General features: G+C 35.9%; 1 protein-coding gene across 1 annotated transcript in view; it reads right to left on the minus strand.

Moving 5' to 3' along the window:
- Positions 1-3,217: 3,217 nt before the first annotated feature.
- Positions 3,218-17,640, minus strand: part of lnpep (leucyl/cystinyl aminopeptidase) — a 39,917-nt gene continuing 25,494 nt past the window's right edge. The window contains exons 10-18 of the mRNA XM_088912089.1: positions 15,501-15,661; positions 12,850-12,941; positions 12,298-12,481; positions 9,983-10,139; positions 7,702-7,886; positions 7,297-7,458; positions 6,042-6,182; positions 5,032-5,113; positions 3,218-4,950 (exon numbers count right to left, since the gene is read on the minus strand). Of these exons, the coding sequence (XP_088768215.1) occupies positions 4,819-4,950; positions 5,032-5,113; positions 6,042-6,182; positions 7,297-7,458; positions 7,702-7,886; positions 9,983-10,139; positions 12,298-12,481; positions 12,850-12,941; positions 15,501-15,661 (1,296 nt within the window). The 3' untranslated portion in view covers positions 3,218-4,818. The remainder of the gene's footprint in view (positions 4,951-5,031; positions 5,114-6,041; positions 6,183-7,296; positions 7,459-7,701; positions 7,887-9,982; positions 10,140-12,297; positions 12,482-12,849; positions 12,942-15,500; positions 15,662-17,640) is intronic.

Genomic DNA, 17,640 nt, shown 5'->3' on the forward strand with positions numbered 1-17,640 from the left:
AACATTTCTGAACTGAGGCACTATTTAAACTTGGCCTGTGTATTTGAACACAACCTGCATTTCTGCATTTCAGTTCTTTTATCTATTTTGTTTTCATCTCTCCTCTCCAGGTTCAAACACAAACTTTCATTTGAAGCAAAGCCTGGTAAATTTGTTGAAATAGTTTAGCTGTCATATAGCGCCGCCTGGGGGTGAATTCAATAAGCTGCTCATCTACATCACTTCTTTTTTGTACACCAAAATGTTTTTAAAGCATTTACATTTGACAAAATGATAATGAGACATAACATAATAACACAAAAATAAAAATGACACATTTTATGAGCTCTAAAATGAAGTTCTCTGGATCTCTTCACAATGTAATAAACACAATGCAGAATAGGGAAAGCCTGTCATATAAAATGAATAATTAGGACTTTCAGCTTTTAACATTTATTCTTGTCCTCTACTTGCCTCTAATATGTTTCACTTGCATTTTAAATATATGACCATTTCTTAAAAGCTGTAATACTGTAACAGGAAATATAACACAGAAACAGTTAAAGGGGAACTACAGTCCCAATTTCTCAGACCGGTTATTAAATCTTGGTAACAAATTCATAGAGATTATAAAAAAATTACACATTTCGAATTAAGCCCAAAATTGTGAACTTGCCATGTTGTCGCAAACCCCTGGTCTCGCCACAGGCAAGAGTGAGATTTTGCACCAATTGTGACGTGAAGTGACCCTTCCTGCTCACTAGTCACTGTAATGTGATGTACGAGCAAATAAGTACAGGATGTGCAGCAGAAATTTAACTGCAGCAAATTTCCGATGTGATCTGCATGTAGAGTTAACAAGAAAGCTCCCTTTATCAGTAAAACCATCTCGAAGTCGAGAGTAATATTTATATTGGATTAAAAGAGATGTATTCACCAGCCTGCTTGTTTACAATGCCACAGGGTCACTTCAGGTCACCAGAAGTTTTGTTGCCTCATTCTGAATCACAGAATATAATGCTGCACATACCTGGATATGTAATCTATTTTTTAATGTAAATTGGAGGTCTTACAAGTTACTGTGTAGATTTTACTTTTATTGAGGTTTGAAATGCACTTTTTGTTGATTCTTTCTAACCATGAAGTACAAAAAAGAGGCGCAGTTTCCCTTTAAGAGGATAAATTAGTCTTTTGTGTCCTGAGAGAGTGTGATTTAAATTGCACTGGTTAAGAGGTTATACAGTACACCTGTGAAATTGAGCAACAGCTATGTTTGTTTTTATCTGCGCTAGAGAATACATTCACTGAAATCAGTCTCTTAGCTATTCAAATGATTTTTTATTTACTTAAAGCAAATTAAAGGCAAGTATTTCAGGGAGAAAAATGTATACAGCTGGTAGTCCTGTGCACAATTAAATGAATCACCCCTATGTTTGCCTCCTGTACAGAAAATTATCATTCATAGCAACCTCCAACTGCAAATTAATTTGTCGCACAACCACACCTAATATAACCTTATCAATCTTTGTGGTTTTCTTTGCAGATAAGAGACATAAGCAATGAAACACATCCAACATTTTCTATACAATTGCTTGGTGACATTTTTGTGAGACTTTGCACAGAATCATTACCTGAAAAAGTGAAGTCACAAATGTTTTTAGTTATATCACAAATTACAATGTTTAATTTTTTTGTATTCAATCATCGATTTATATAAAGGGTTTGCACGTTTAACCTGTGATCCCTGGTGGGCATGGTTTTCTTTATAATTGTTAAATAATGCCTGCTACCAAAGTGCCAATGGAGATCCAATGTCTGTGTTACAGTACCATATTTACACCCATTCAACCAACTATATCATCAATTTCTAAACAGCAAAATATCTCTATATTAGTTTTTGAATGTCAATAGGTCATCTACTGTATACTTCTTCTAGGACTACACATCTACAGAATTTACACAGCTTGCAATAATACCACAATGCTAGTCACTAAAATCACTTGAGTGTAACATAAATGAGTAAAGCTCGTTTGACTTTATCCCCATTCTGCCTACATGTGTAACTCTATACCTTGTTTGACCAGGCACAAGAATAAGACAGACCTTGCAAAATGCAAAACAATACACCACATTAGAACAGCCCAATCCACAACTTCCAATGGGCCTCTGTGCCTTTATATGGCCGATTGTCTCTGAAGCCATTTTACAATGCAAAATAAATATTTAAAATTATAATTAGACAATGATCATTTCAGAACACTTTCACATCTGTAAAACTAAAATAGATTGTCTCCAGAAATGTGCTGTAATTCCCCTTTCCATTGCTCAAATGACTGTTCACTATGGCAGGAAAGGAAATTCAAAATGTCCTTTTTTTAATTTGGACCCCTGAGCATTACAGCTTTAAAAAGGTACTAACTGTACCTTATTAGCAGAAAGCAAAGCATGAAATTCTAAGCTAAGATAGCACAGGTAGTACATGGAACACCAGCACTAATAAATGAAATAATCTAAACATAACCACTAAATAACAGTCTATACAAGTCCCAGATACAGTACATGTCCCAGAATCTAAAATTCAGCTTACCCTTCTAGTATTAATAACTCTACACAACAAAAAGCAATCCTTCCTAAGCTAGAGCCCTTTGCAATGGTCTATAAAACTAGATAAAGATAATGGTCAAATGTATTATTTTTCCTTTAAATCAAAACCTAGCCATCAATATCTACCAACGGAAGAAAGGAATGCTGTCTATACATACGCACAGATAATCTTGTCAGAATAAGAATATGTCCAAAGAAAAATTCTATATCTATAACTATATCTTATTTACTGTACCAAAGATCCATGTTAATGTGTCACTAACTAATCTAAAGAGTTCAGTTTAATACTGACAAAATGAACTGTACGTCTAAATGTATTAAAAAAATGTCTGTATTGTTTTCCTTTTTATAAAGTAATTGGACAGACCAATGGAGAACTATCTTTGAATTACATGACCTGACCTTGCCAAGTTGTGACTTTATGCACAAAAATTGTGTTTTTGTGGATACACAAAAGCCTCAAATTAAAACATAAAACTTATTTGATTATCAAACTATACTGTACCTTTCTGGTGTTGATGAAAATAACCTGAACTTGTCTTAGTTTAAGTCAGTTTAATTTAACAAAAATAGGCTTGTGCTTGTGTTCATGCATGTGAAAGTGTATCTAACAGTTTAATTTGCTCACAAGTGCTTTATAAAAAATGTTTATTACAAGTAAATGGGAAGATTACGCTCAAATGATTAATTTTCAGATCTGATAGCTCACATTTTTTTTCCTTTTAACTTTCCTTGTGTGATAGATTTCAGTAAAATACCACCCCCTAAGACATTTTTTTACATTGATTGTAAAATATACAGTTCACCTTCACTACATTTGCAATGTACACTTTTATCATACTACTTATAATCCGTGAGAAAAAAAAAAGTTTGGTACTGTATGCATGTAACAAAAAAAAACAACATTCAAAATTAGTCGGCTGATCATGTGACATCACATTAAACATCAACGTGCCAGCATAGATGCATTCAATTTCAAAAACACATTCACCTTTAGGTGCTAGGTTTGTCAGCTATGCAGTTCTTATGCTTCATTACAACTGCTGAACACAGAACATTGGTACACAAACACAACATCTTTTCAATAAAATCTGTGTTCAAAAGGGATCTCATGTTATGCAGTCAAAGACTTTTTTAAACTAAAATAAAATAAAACTGAATAGTTAAAAAGTAAATACAGTATAATCACTGCCGTACCCAGCATTTCAAATATTCTGCCTTTTAGACAAAAAACATTTTTTAGGAAAAACAGCTTGATGGGAAAAAGTTTAAATTTAAAATGTAACTGAAACTTTTAAAATCAAAACATAACTACACCATGCTTAGCCGCTCATAATTAGCGAACAAAAAAATACATTCATTTTGTAATGGCTCTTTTCTTTATAGAATATCTGTATGTTTTAAAAATAAAATTATGTAGCATATGTACAAAAACGCATACACTGTAGCAAGAACAGGCAAAATGTCATAAAAAACGGAGTGCTGAGCACATTGAAATCAAGCCTAGTAGTTTAATACATTCCTGTCTAGAGCTTTACCTTTTTCTTCAGAACATGCGCCCAAATACACACTCTACTGAAGAAACAGAAAAATCCAATCCTATTGTATACTACCTTCTTTTAAGAAGAATGTTAAAATAGACACAAGCAATGCAGAGGTATGTACAGTATAATTACAAACTTGAAAAGTCTACACTACCTTGAATCACAAACTGTACGTTGACCAGTCTAAGAAACCAATTCAGCCAAAGACTGTGGAAAAGTGTCGTGTCCACTTTTCAGAATCAACTTGTAATTGCCTGAAACATAAAGCCCCTTAATCTTTTATAGTACTAAGTATTGAAAAGTAGATGAAAACAGTGTTGCACTATAACTGCAATATAATGGGAGTGTAATCAATACTGCAGTAATCAGAGGTACAGTAAGCTGTTACTGCTGCACTTGAACAGTATTCAGTTTCGGTATAACCTGTTGGTTTTGTACAGGGCAAAGTAACAACTAGCACAATTTAAACATTTGGTCTGTAGCTGAAAACACCAACATTGAAAAGAAAGTTCTAACCTAATTTACAATAAAAATGTGAACTGAGTGGCCCTGAGCTAGCTAGAACTCCTAATAGTGCAAACAACGTTGTTGCAGATAACAGGCTCTGCAAGGGTAGGGAGACAGCACCAGCAAAGGGATCAGAGGGGGAAAAAAGCAGAGAGGGAAACTACCATGAGTTCCTGCCACCAGCTTAAAGCTCCTGATCAAGAATATTTAAGTTCCTGTCCATCCACTGGATGTTTAGTTTGATTGTTTCAATTGCTTCCTGGACACTTCTCATTTGTGATCCCTTGTCCTTCAGTGATATGAGAAAATTCATCACCTGAAACAGGAATAAAATGTCAAAATGGTTGCTAAAGTGTGCACCGTTTCTCATTTCAGAAGGTTCTGAGTTAACACTAACCTCAAAAAGCCTTGTTTTTGTTGAAAACTGGTATGTTGCTGTATGGACGATGCTCTGGATAGCAAAGGATCCAAGTGAAAACCTACAATCACACAAGAAAAAATTACACAATTGTTTCCTCAGCAATAGATACCTCTATCAAAAGGTAGAGCTCTCTCAATTTTCAGTCTCAATATTTGAGGATTCAATTTATCAGCTCTATCATCTGAAAGATTTTAAATAAGAAACCATTTAATCAGAAATTACAAAGATGAACCTTAGGCTCTTGCTGATATTACACTGAAAAAAAGAGTCCATATTTGTCTAGTAATATTAAAGTAAATTACCAAGCATGATCTCACAGTGGGGATGCAATACCACAAAGAAAATGTTAGAACATATTGTTAAATATACAGAATTTGGGGCAGCACGATGGTGCAATGATACTGGTTGTTTAATTGGCTTCTGGGAACACTGGCTGTGGTGTGAGAGTGTGTGTATGGTGTGAGAGTGTGATGGACTGGTCTCTTGTCCAAGGTGTGTCCTGCTTTGCACCTGTTGCTTGATGGGACAGGCTCTGTCTCCCCTGTGTCTCTGTATTGGATAAAGCTGTTGGAAAATGGATGGATGTACAGAATTTAAACAAAGGGATGGAACGTTCCATTTTCCACAATGTATTTCTTAGAATCTTGGAATGTTGCGTTTGAATTTGGTCATTGAATAAAACATTACAACACTGATGAATCCAGGAATGTCTTACAATCTCAGGCTAAAAGATTAGCTCCTTGCACCAAGAGCTGTGGGCAAATAGAACAAGAAACCTAAGAAAGTTTAGGCCTTTCACTGGCTTTGTATTCCAGAGTCACTCAAGGCCCTGGTGGAACTGCTGTTTCACTGCTTCCCTTAAAACCACTTACAGCATGAAGATCTTTTATTTTTACAAAGCACTTATGATTTCAAAAAGAAAACAGACAATATTTTAAAACTGAATTTTGTTGAACCCCAACATATTTCATATCACTCCTACTCACTTTTCTAAGATTTTATCCCAGTTTTCTTTGACAAAGTCCCAGGCATACAGATGCCCTGCATAACTCTTGCAGACTTCATTGAGGATGAGAGGAAACTCCTGTGTTTGAATATCACTACCCCTTAGGCTGGCCTGTAGCAACCTGTGGAACAGAATATTATCATTATTCCTGTAATTTATCTTTAAATACAAAAATCTCTAATTACAAGTATGGTCATTCTATAGACTTCCCATGTTCAGAAATGATGATGAATTTGTATTAGATGTACATAATTTCCATAAATACCAGACAGGTCAATTTGAGCCTGCAAAATAAGAAACTGTCTTGTCCTAGGAATACATATTTGATACAGATGCATGTACTTAATATCCTGACATACCCATGGAACACTCCAGACAATTATCACATATAAATAAGAATTGTAGTAACTCAACAGAGAGGCGAGTGAAGTTAAACACATTCAACATTTCAACACTACTGACGTTTAGACAATATCAATGATTTTGAACAACATTAATATGATATGTGTCTATATCACATACTCACAAATCGTAATGATCTGATTTACATGTTCCTTATTTTACATCACCCGGAGAAAAATATGCAGTTTATTCATCAGTTCAGATTTTAATGGAAGACAGTTATGTTTTCCATGTAGCTCCTAAGAACACCTTGCTTCTTGCCTGACCTTAAGTTATATGAGGAGAACAAAGCTTTTTTACCTAGATGATTGTGCACACATAATTCAATCAGCTTTTTCTTAGACTAAGAGTAGAAAAGTGAGGCACAGTGACACAGTGGTTAGTATTTCTGTCTTGCAGTGATGGAGCCCTGATTTCAATCCTGGACCTAGGGTGCTATCTGCGTGGAGTTTGTATGTTCTCCCTGAATGTGCATGGGTTTCCTCTGGAGCTTCAGGTTTTCTCCCACTGTCTAAAAACATACTAGTAGGTTAATTGGTTTCTGGGAAAACCGGCCCTGGTGTGACTGTGTATATGTCTGTGTTTGTGTGTGCCCTGCGATAGACTGGCGTCCAGTCCAGTGTCTAGTGTGTATCCTGTCTTGTGCCCAATGTTTGCCAGGTTAGGGTCTGGCATTCCATGCAACCCTGTACTGGATAAAGTAGTTAGAAAATTGAAATAATATCGCTTGAATGACTGTTGTGAACACAGTAAAATGGGAGGCACATAGTGAATTTATTCTAGGTTTCTCAGTTATCCTACTGTTATCGAGTTAGCCTGTTTGTCTGACCCACCATACTATCTTCCTGATGTCTTGTGTGCTTGCCAGTGATTCCAGAATTGTGTGCTTCTCTGCCTCAAACATGGAAAGGTGATAAGCTGAATTTAAGAATTCCCAGCCTTTCTCCGACTGAGCACCAACTGTAAAGACCGTTTTCATGAGATCCCCAGGTATTCTGCAGAAGAGAAACAGAAATCACTCATTTAATCAGTCCAATCATTATGACATTTTGTTATAAAGAACACAAAGAATATATTGTTTCACATTCCTAATATGAATAGTTATTTCACTTCCAAATGGTTGGTTTGTCGTTCATTTGAGGAGCAAAATTCAGTTCTGTGAATCAAACACTCCTTCAGCACAATATAAACTGGAGAACTTCAATATCTGGAAGCATCTCATCCTTGATTCCTTTTACCTCATAGTTCCGTTAGATTGTGTCCAGTTCCTGAACAGGGCTTGTGCATTTTCAATGCATTTTGCCTCCTGATAATGGCAGGCAGTTTCAAGCAAGGAAGACCTCAGCATTCGTTCAGAGACAGATCCCTCTTCGTCCCATGTTTGGCTACGTATCAAACTTCCAAAAAGCTGCAGAATCCGCCCCTATTGAACAGTTATGAAGCAGATATCGTGAGGAAAGAAGTACAACATAACAATGTACTGTAGACTAAAGCACCCTGTCAGAAAAGAGAATTTCCTAAAATGTTTAGTGTGGAACATTAATTCACTCTAAGGTTCCACAAACCAAATGTCACCTTCACAGAGGTTATTTAAGATTTTTTAGCTAAAAACATTATTTTTTATATTAATTCTATCACAAAATTCAGAGATCGGGTCTCATTCCGCACTCCTGATATTTAAAACGTGCAGTAAAAGTAAACATGACAAAAAATTTCTGAAGTCAGCTTCTAGAACAGTAAATTACAATTCAGAAGCAAGCAATGGCTGTTACAGTGTAGCTCCTTTGGTAATAAATCTTGTGTTCAGAAAAATGACGTAATTTCTTCTTCAGAATAGCTACTGAGCTTTTGTCCAAGGCCCTAGAGTTGCACAAAACATTTATTTACAGAAATAAATAACATTTACTTCATTATTTGGACTTGACTCTTTTAGTGTTTGGTGGCTGAATCACAGCACTGGTGCATTCAATTAGTAGGTTAATTATGTACAGTATGTACAAACATACAATGGTGTAACTTTTATTGTCGTTTTTAACAATATGTTGGCATGGTTGTTGATTACTGTCTCACTGTTCATGGAAATTTGGAAAGTTCATGGAAATTTATGGGAATTTTCTAAATACAGAAGATTTAGCTGTAATAACCGATGTCTGCCACCATTGCTTTGATACCTTATTACTTGTAAATCCATGTTTGTTTGTTTTTTTAAATCATATATGTATTATATTCTCTTATTCTCTCCAAATACTGCTTTTAGACATCAGTAAAACAACAAAATACTTGTGACTTACAACAGGTGGCAACATGTTGTACAATGTATAAATTTGCATAATAACTACAGAATCAATGACAGTACCCTAGGCTAACATATTTGCCTTTCATTAGCAACAAAAGTCCTGACAATCTACGGCAGTTTAAAAAACATGCCTAAAGACCTAACGACACCAGAATTCAAGAAATTGCCTTCCACAGGTGATTCTAGCTTTAATTTCATTGCCACATGCATTATTTTCAGCACCCTCCCGGTGAGGTTGTTCTCCTGGTCACAGTCTCTTTCTTTTTCAGATAAAATATGTGTTCTTCAGCAAGATAATAATCCAATTTTCACGTCAATGAAAGCACTGCACTTTTTAAAACATTGAGTACAGAAGAGAAACTTAAAATACATTTTTTGGACTTATCCTTCACCCACAACCCTCAGGTATCCAAAACCAGGAAGCTGGAAGTCAGTAAAACATAACTTCTAGAGTACAGTTCTGTTTCTTTCCGAACTACATGATGTGATTAACCTCAGCTAAATTTTTTCAGCTAAAGGGATTAATTTAGGAAACTGCGGTGCAGTGAAAAGGAAATAAGTGTGCGACCTTAATGTGAGTACACAGGGTCACAAGGCCTTCCCTGTACACTGGGCCGAAAAATCGGGAGTGAATGTTGTTTAATAGCACGTGCAGCCAAGCAAGCAGGCTTTAATTGCATATTGATGTTTCTGCAAGGGCCTTCAGCTCTAGATAATTCAGTAACAGTAACTGGGAATTCTAATTAATTGGGAACTATTGAATAAATCAGTAATTAGGAATACTGTACTGTGACATCAGCTCAACAGAAACACATTTTTGTTGGACACGATATTTAAGCAATCAAGGCTTACAGGGTTAAAAACACACAAAGAGAACAAACTTATATAATGAGAACTAGGAAGTAAAGCTGTAGATGTGTTTTGAATGTGTTATATGAAGAACGCCGATTTTTATCCATGCACATCGAGCCTCAACAAAACTACAGAATCCCTGACCCTGATGTTCTTTTGCAAAGCAATATCGCACTGTGACCTCAAATATAATACATAAACATAACCTGAAAAGGTGTCACAGCTGCTCAAAATCATTTAAAAAATAATTCCATGGAGTTAATTCACATTCTGGGTTTTATATAACAAAGCTTTAATAAGGTACCAGAAGTCCAAATCATGCATCTTTTACATATTTAGAGTACATGTTTAAGTGTAACCTGCTTTCTTACCTTCATCCTTCCAGCTAACGCCCACAAACCTCTTTTATCCAACAACCTATAGATGCGATTGAGCTGTGACAAGGCTTCTGTCACAGGAGCCGTTTCCTTCTCCTTTCCAAGATAGGCAATAAGATTCAGAACCTGCCTGAAGGATACCCGCCCTAGCCTTCAGAAACAGAAAATAAGAAGAGTGTTCACAAATCTGCCTTTGGGGATTTTTCCTCTACATGCTGAATTATACAATTCCGTATTATCAGAGATTTTCTGAGCACCTCAAATTTGATCTTCCCAGACATGAGCCGTGAAAAGGACAGCTTTGCCATCAAAATAAAGTTTAGCCCTGTGTTAATATGTTCAGAAAAACATACAGGCAAGGAAGCATTGGTCATACTGCCTGGGACCACAGCGTTTAACAAGTTAGACCAAATACAAGCTATAGTTCTGTGTGTGTAAGTGGGATTTTATATGATTTAAACTAATCAGAATTTTAATAATGATAATAATTCACCTATAAGGCTTTACATGGCTTGGCACCTCAATACCTGTCTGATCTTTTATCGCCCTACTCCCCACCTCGCAACCTCCGCTCTTCAAATTCTGCCCTCCTTACTGTCCCCCAAGCCCGTCTACATTGTATGGGCGACAGGGCCTTCTCCTGCTATGCCCCCAAGCTCTGGAACTCTTTGCCCAAGGATATTAGAGAGTCACCTTCTCTAAACTCCTTCAAATCCAGACTCAAAACCTTCTTCTTCAGAAAAACCTTTACTTAACTGGTTCCATTCTTCACCCCTCTGCTCTTCTTAATACCACCTTCCACGGTCTCCTCTATTGTTATTGTTGTATTGTTGTAATTATAATTGTGTCCTATCTTGTGAAATCTTCTTATTTATTGTTGTAATCTTCTTATTTATTGTTATTGTCATCCTGTAAAGCGCTTTGAGAAGCCACCTTTAAAGGCGCTATATAAAATAAAGTTTATTATTATTATTATTATTATTATTATTATTATAATTCAATTTTAAGTGCAGGTCTTACACAGGACTGAATGCATGTATGCATGTCCTATATGCTGCTAATACATTATTTTCAACTGAGTGAAAAGCATTATTATGAATGTACTTTTAAAAGATGAATTATATTATAGGCATTTATTGTAGTTTTCAAATCTGTTCCTAACATGGTTATCACAAAGTTTATAAACATCATGATACATGAAGATTATTGTCATTTGACATTTTAATTTTGATTATTGTTATTTGGCATCAAGGAATCAGTATGCATTAGCTTATTAACTTATTGGACTTCCACATAGTGCAACAAAATTAATTAATTTAATTAGGGAAAATGCCAATACACATTCAGGTATATTGCAGTGCATATACATAATCTACAGTACAGTCTCAAAATCTGCAATTATAACACTGTATTTGTGATTTGGTCTGGCCGATGGGGTCTTGTATGGAAGAAAAGCAGAGCGGAATGAAACTGAGCTGAAGGCTGTTTACTGCAGCTTTCAAATTAGCAGTGCAACAGACACCCACATCTCAGCAAACACCCCCTATGCTTTGAAGCTAGAAATGTTTACACTGCCAAGTGTTACACACTTTATCTAAACTCTAATAGACACTTCCTAGTCACCTATAGCTATAACAATAGCTTTTTATGAAGTATATAAACTTTATATAGTTAGAACAAGAAAAATGTTTCCAAAATAAACATCGTAAGTTACATAATTAAAGACTTTGATGCATAAAATGTTTATGAAGAAGGTGGGATACTGTTGTGTACTTAGTTTTTTATATTTAGCAACCACTACCATCTACTGTATGTACATTAGGTACAGTATATATCACGTACGAGACTGTATGGCTTTAAAGCCACTTCAGTGCAGTATGTGTGAAATATATTTTTTCATAATCAAAATTTAAAATTCAAATTGTTTCCTGATTACTTTTTGCTGAAATTTGCATTACATTAGGATTATATAATGTTATACTTCTGTTTTTTATTTTCAGCTACCAAAATTTCCCCTTAGTTCTATATTAAATTCTACATTCATATTGCATATTAAGTGGATTTAAACATGCACGGTAGAGAAACAGATTAAATGAAGCAATCATTTCACTAACATCTAATGCACCACAAGTGCCACCTATTAATTGTCTTTGGCCAGTGAATTACATAACGCAACACGCCAGGTTACAGGTAACACCTTTGGAAGAAATAGCACATGGTCTGAGTGGCTGCATCTGTATGCACAAATAAAATGATAAGTTTTCATGCTCAGTAAATATATGTCCGTATAAAAAATATTCTAAATGTACCTTGAAAGTGCAAAGATGTTGTTGATCAGGCAGGCTCGGTCCTGGTAGGTCAGAGCTTCATGAGTTTCTTTCAGCATCTTGATTAAGGCATCCCAACCTTCTACCCCATAATCCACAATGTAGAATCCTTCATTCTTAAAGTTAAACTTTAACCATGCAACATTTGCAGGGAGTGTAAGTGTTGCTAAGAAAGAGGAGAAACCCCTTTATGACACCTTTATGTTAACTTCATAACAAATTCATGACATTCACCTGTACATTGTAATAACAAGTAGATTAAAACCTCTTGCTTTGTCTCTGACAGCATTATAGCACACAATCTACAAGAGCACTAGGAAATGACAATCTTATACTGTTCTTTTTTACCAGGAAAAATATACTACAGGAAACGTATTTACAAGTTAGAAAATTCAGATGTTAAACCTCATCCAAAGACCAACAAAAAAAAAGTTCAACAGTAAATGTGTTGATATTGTAAAAATGAATTAAATGCTTTGAATGGTATTTTATAAGAACCCAAAATGTAATTTACAAAATAATTAATGAGCTTACCGGATTTATTCTTCATCACAAAAACTTGTTTGCAGGATGAAGAATTACTACAACTGTCATTGACATATGTCAGTGGAATATGCCACTTGTAGCTGCAAGAAAAACAAAAGAGATATTTTTGTCGTACAAGGTTCCAAACTGAGCATGAAAGACAAGCTGCACTATTGTGGCAAGTGTACGAGTGTAAGTGTAAGAGTGAACTGGCAACATAAGAAGTCCAGGCCTGTAATAAGATCTAAAACACAAAGCAGATAACACAAGAGCAAACTATGTGGCCTTTCATTTAAAACTGAGAACAGGATATACCTCTTTACCCAAAGGCTTGTGGGAGCATGAAATAAGCTTCCCAGCTATGATTCTGAAGCTGACACTGTGGGTTCCTTCCAGAAAAGCCTGGATGAGATCTTTGGATCATTTAGCCATTACTGTAACTACAATATGACTTATACAGCCTTGTCTCACTTGTAACAGTTCTAATGTTGCTGCTACACCTGATCTGGCCTCAACTGACTGGCCCAGTGAATTATATGTTACACAGAACTTTTCAAAAGCAACTAGTTTTCAATCAGAAAACATCTGCGTTTTATTTATTCCCATTGGCTAATGGATTTTGTTATGTCATAGCTAAAAAAGAGCATTTTCCTGAAAAGGAAAACAGGCTAGCTAGCAGTTATCTTGATTACCAACATTGTGGAGTGGTGTCATCATAACCATCTCCAGCTAAACACCAGCAAGACCAAAGAAATGGTCGTGGACTTTCAAAGGAATAAGTCTCCGCTGAACCCTGTTTCCATCCAGGGTGAGTACTTAGGGGTACACCTGAATGATAAGCTGGAGTGGTCTGGTAACACTGACGCCTGTACAAGAAAGGTCAGAGCTGACTCTATTTTCTTAGGAGGCTCAGGTCCTTTGGTGTGTGTGGAACACTGCTACACATTTTTTATGAATCAGTGGTGGCAGCGGCCATCTTCTACGTGCTGGGGCAGCAGCATCATGATAAGAGATGCAAATAGGCTCAATAAACTCATCAAGAAGGCTGGCTCTGTGTTGGGGTTGAGCCTTGACTCCCTGGAGGTGGTGGCTGAGAGGAGAATGCTGACCAAGCTCACAGCCATCATGGACACCACCTCTCATCCGCTTCATGGGATTGTTACTGGGCAGCGGAGCACTTTTAGCAACACACAGCTCCAGCTACGGTGTTCAAGGGAATGTTTCCGCAGGTCTTTCCTCCCGGCAGCTGTCAGGGTGTATAACGCTGCCCTAGGCTAGGACTGTTAGCCCTTCATTTGCTCATCTTTGGACAGCATGTTGCTCCATTGTACTTTTTGGACAATCAATCTGTATAAACCTACACACATTTTGCACATATTCTATTGTTTTTACAGTGACTATGATCATCATATTTTGCACACACCTATGTATTTATTTTTATTTATTTTATATTTATTTTGTATAATTTTTCGGATATTCTGATGTCTGTTTTTGCTTGTCTTGGGCTGGACTGCTGTAACACATCAATTTCCCTTTGGGATCAATAAAGTCTATCTATCTTATAACAATCAACTAAAGTTCAAGAGACATGTCCTTTAAGCTGCCCAAGTAGAACAGTTTAGACCCAGCACACTTCCCTTGAAGGATTTGGCATAGTTTAATGTAAACTGTGCAAGAGAAGATTATGAGACAGGCCTTCTTAAATGAATGCATAGCACATTATTCATGTGTACAGCCACTGTGAGGCACTGTGAGAACAGTAAAACTGCTTCTGTATTGTGCTTTGTTCAAAATAAAGAATATTTACAAAGCTCTTTCAGCTTAAATTTAAACTCTTCAAAACTAAATTAAAAATGAAAAATGTACAGCATTGTACAGAAGGCCTAGATTTTTGATAACACTAATCACCTTGATTTCTGGAAACTATGAATTTACCTGAATGTCTGGAATACGTGAAAAGAACTAACAAAAAATAAATTGTGGTAACCGCAGCCTATTCCTGCAAATATAAAGTGCAAGGCAGGATTATACTAAGGATGAGAAAAAAGTAAGCAAACATGCACACGATTTAGAAACACCAATTAACAGCCTCCCCATAAAAAATGAGAAGAAATGAGAGTGATCCCATATGGTCATGATTTTCACGTAGCTATGCACCCTGTGACTGCACACCTGGAAGAATGAGAGAGCTGGCCTCAGTTTATAGTTTAAGTACATTTGTATTTTAAATAATATCAATTACAGCATTCTTGCCTCACAGCACTGGGGCCATGGTTTTAATTTTGAACCTTGGGTGCTATCTGCAAGGAGTTTGTATATTCTTTCCGTGTTTGTGTGGGTTCCTCCTACAGTCCAAAATACATACTGCTAGGCTGAGGGAAATTTAGGCCCCGGTGTGAGAGTGTCCGTGTCTGTATTTGTTACTGTGGCCGTGTGTGCCCTGTGATGGACTGACGTTCCATCCAGGGTGTATCCTGCCTTCTACCTGTTGCATGCATGGATAGGCTCCAGCGCCCCCACAAGCCTGAAGTGGATACAGTGGTTAGGAACTGGATGGAGAATATCATTCGCACATTTTCCAAATATAGTCTAACCTACTTATTTCAACATATATTCCTTTGCTATTGTGTTAAATCAAATAACCAATAAGCTTGGGTTACCTGGACTGCCATGTTGAGTTCTCAGAATCCACTGTGAGGAGAAAGTGTTCTTGAGTAAGTTTCACATCTTTGCCATTCCTCGTCACATTCACCAAAGGAAACCCTTTCTGGAGTGTCCACGTGTTCATCATGTCAGTAACACTGAAATTTGCCTTTGCAGACTGAGAAAAAGGAGAAAAAAAACATGAAGAAGAAGATCTATAATGAAGTTTTAAATGAACAGTGGAACATGAGCCAGAGGATACAAGTGGAAACTATGAGGAAGTAAAGCGAGAGCTCATACTGTTACAACAATCACTTACTGTATAACAGCGAGAAACTGGTCTATCAAAATCTAATTTTAATTATTATGTAAATTTAAGTATTGCAAATTTAATGATGCTTAGCTTCAGGTCAATTACAGCTCATTGATGACTTTGAGACCAGTTCAATTGTCACTGATGAACTGATGAAGCATATAATTAAAGCTTATTTGTAATATCAGTATAGTACTTATAACAATGTCACAGATGCAGTTAGTATAAGATAACCGGATGGAAACACTTATTCTCATAGTTAAAATCACAAAAAATTGAAACATGTACAATGTACAGAAGGTACTCTGCAAATTTACAGTCGAGGGTAGATTAATTCAGGTATTACAGAACTTGTTTGTATAAATTCATCAGGGAAAGCAAGGATCCAATCTCAATGTAAGTTTTGGAAAAAAAAACATGCATTGATTAGTTTTGCGGAGCTAGACTGAATTAAAAACATATCTACCTCTCCAAAACTGAGAGCAAGATAGCTCCAGTCAATAGTTACTACCCTTAAAATAAGATACCATTCTTTCCCAACCAAAAGAAAGTTTATTCCTGTTTTATTCACAACTGTCTGTTATGTTTTTAATGAATCCTGCCTGTGAGGTAATTTTGTTCACTAGGGTAATGTTGTGTAGAAGTCATTGGTGTATGCAGGTAAGCCTCTGTATTAAATTATTGTATTACTTACAGTATGTTATAGGCTATAGTAGGTTACTACAGAAGTGTCTCTAAGAATCTAGATAAAATACACCTGGCAGTATAAATATTTCCAGTTAGATCTCTGGGACACCTCATTTGTAAATTTATGCATGGGGTAGTTTGTATGTTTGTGCTCTGTGTAGTTTAGTCTGTGTCACTGTCCTTGTCAATAAATATCTATTGAACAAAGTGTGCATAAATTATTACTCTTTCCACCAAAGCTGTGCCAGAGAACAAAAGAATCTATGTGCCTCTAACTATACTAACCACTTGGGTATATTCTTGACAAAATCATTACAAGTTGGTTATTGTAAAATAAATTATTATTTATTTTACTTACTGATTTTTGCACTCGATCAAGTTCCTAATTTTCTCCATTTTCCTAACCAGCCAACCATTTCATTTGTAACACTTATTACCCACACAGTCATGTTAAAAGTTTGTAAAAAGGAAACTTTGAGAATTGCCTATTTAAATATCCCTTTTAGTAATTTTTACAGTGTATGTGACTGAGCAAACTGAGAAGGTTGCAGAGCTAAATTGACCCAATATTCTTCAAACACAATAGTTTCTAATTTACACAAAGTACATTCACATGGTGTTGCAGAATGTCTCTAACAAACCCAGGCCAGTAAAGCATTGCCAAATATTTTTTTTCAAGATCCTCCAATTACAGGAAACACAAAACCATGTACCCACCTACACAAAAGTGAGCTCAGGAAGTTCAATAAAGGCTTTAAGGGTGCAAAGACCTTCTTGGCTTTTCAAATAACATAACATACAGTATTCAATCGTAAAACTAGCAAATTATAATAAATGGTAAAGCTGGGATTAATTTTAATTCCTATATTAATTCATCAATACTTTTATCAACTAGATAAAAGTAAAATTATAATTAGTATAATTTTGCCTACTAAGTTTGACAGTTAAAAATATATTGGTAACGCAGAAATTAAAAATTGTTGAAAAAAATCTTAAAATGCTCGTACTTGTTTACTCTGGACAAGCAAGAATCATTGGTAAGGAGGTTCATAAATAGTATACTGTTTAACCACTGTCGCTCTTTACTGCTTCCAGGTAGGTATACTGAGACAACAAGGACCTTCATAGTTTCCTGAAAGTTTTCAATTATTGTATCA

The sequence above is a fragment of the Atractosteus spatula genome, chromosome 3 (assembly GCF_055471065.1).
Source record: "Atractosteus spatula isolate fAtrSpa1 chromosome 3, fAtrSpa1.hap1, whole genome shotgun sequence".
In the NCBI taxonomy this organism is placed as follows: Eukaryota; Metazoa; Chordata; class Actinopteri; order Semionotiformes; family Lepisosteidae; genus Atractosteus; species Atractosteus spatula.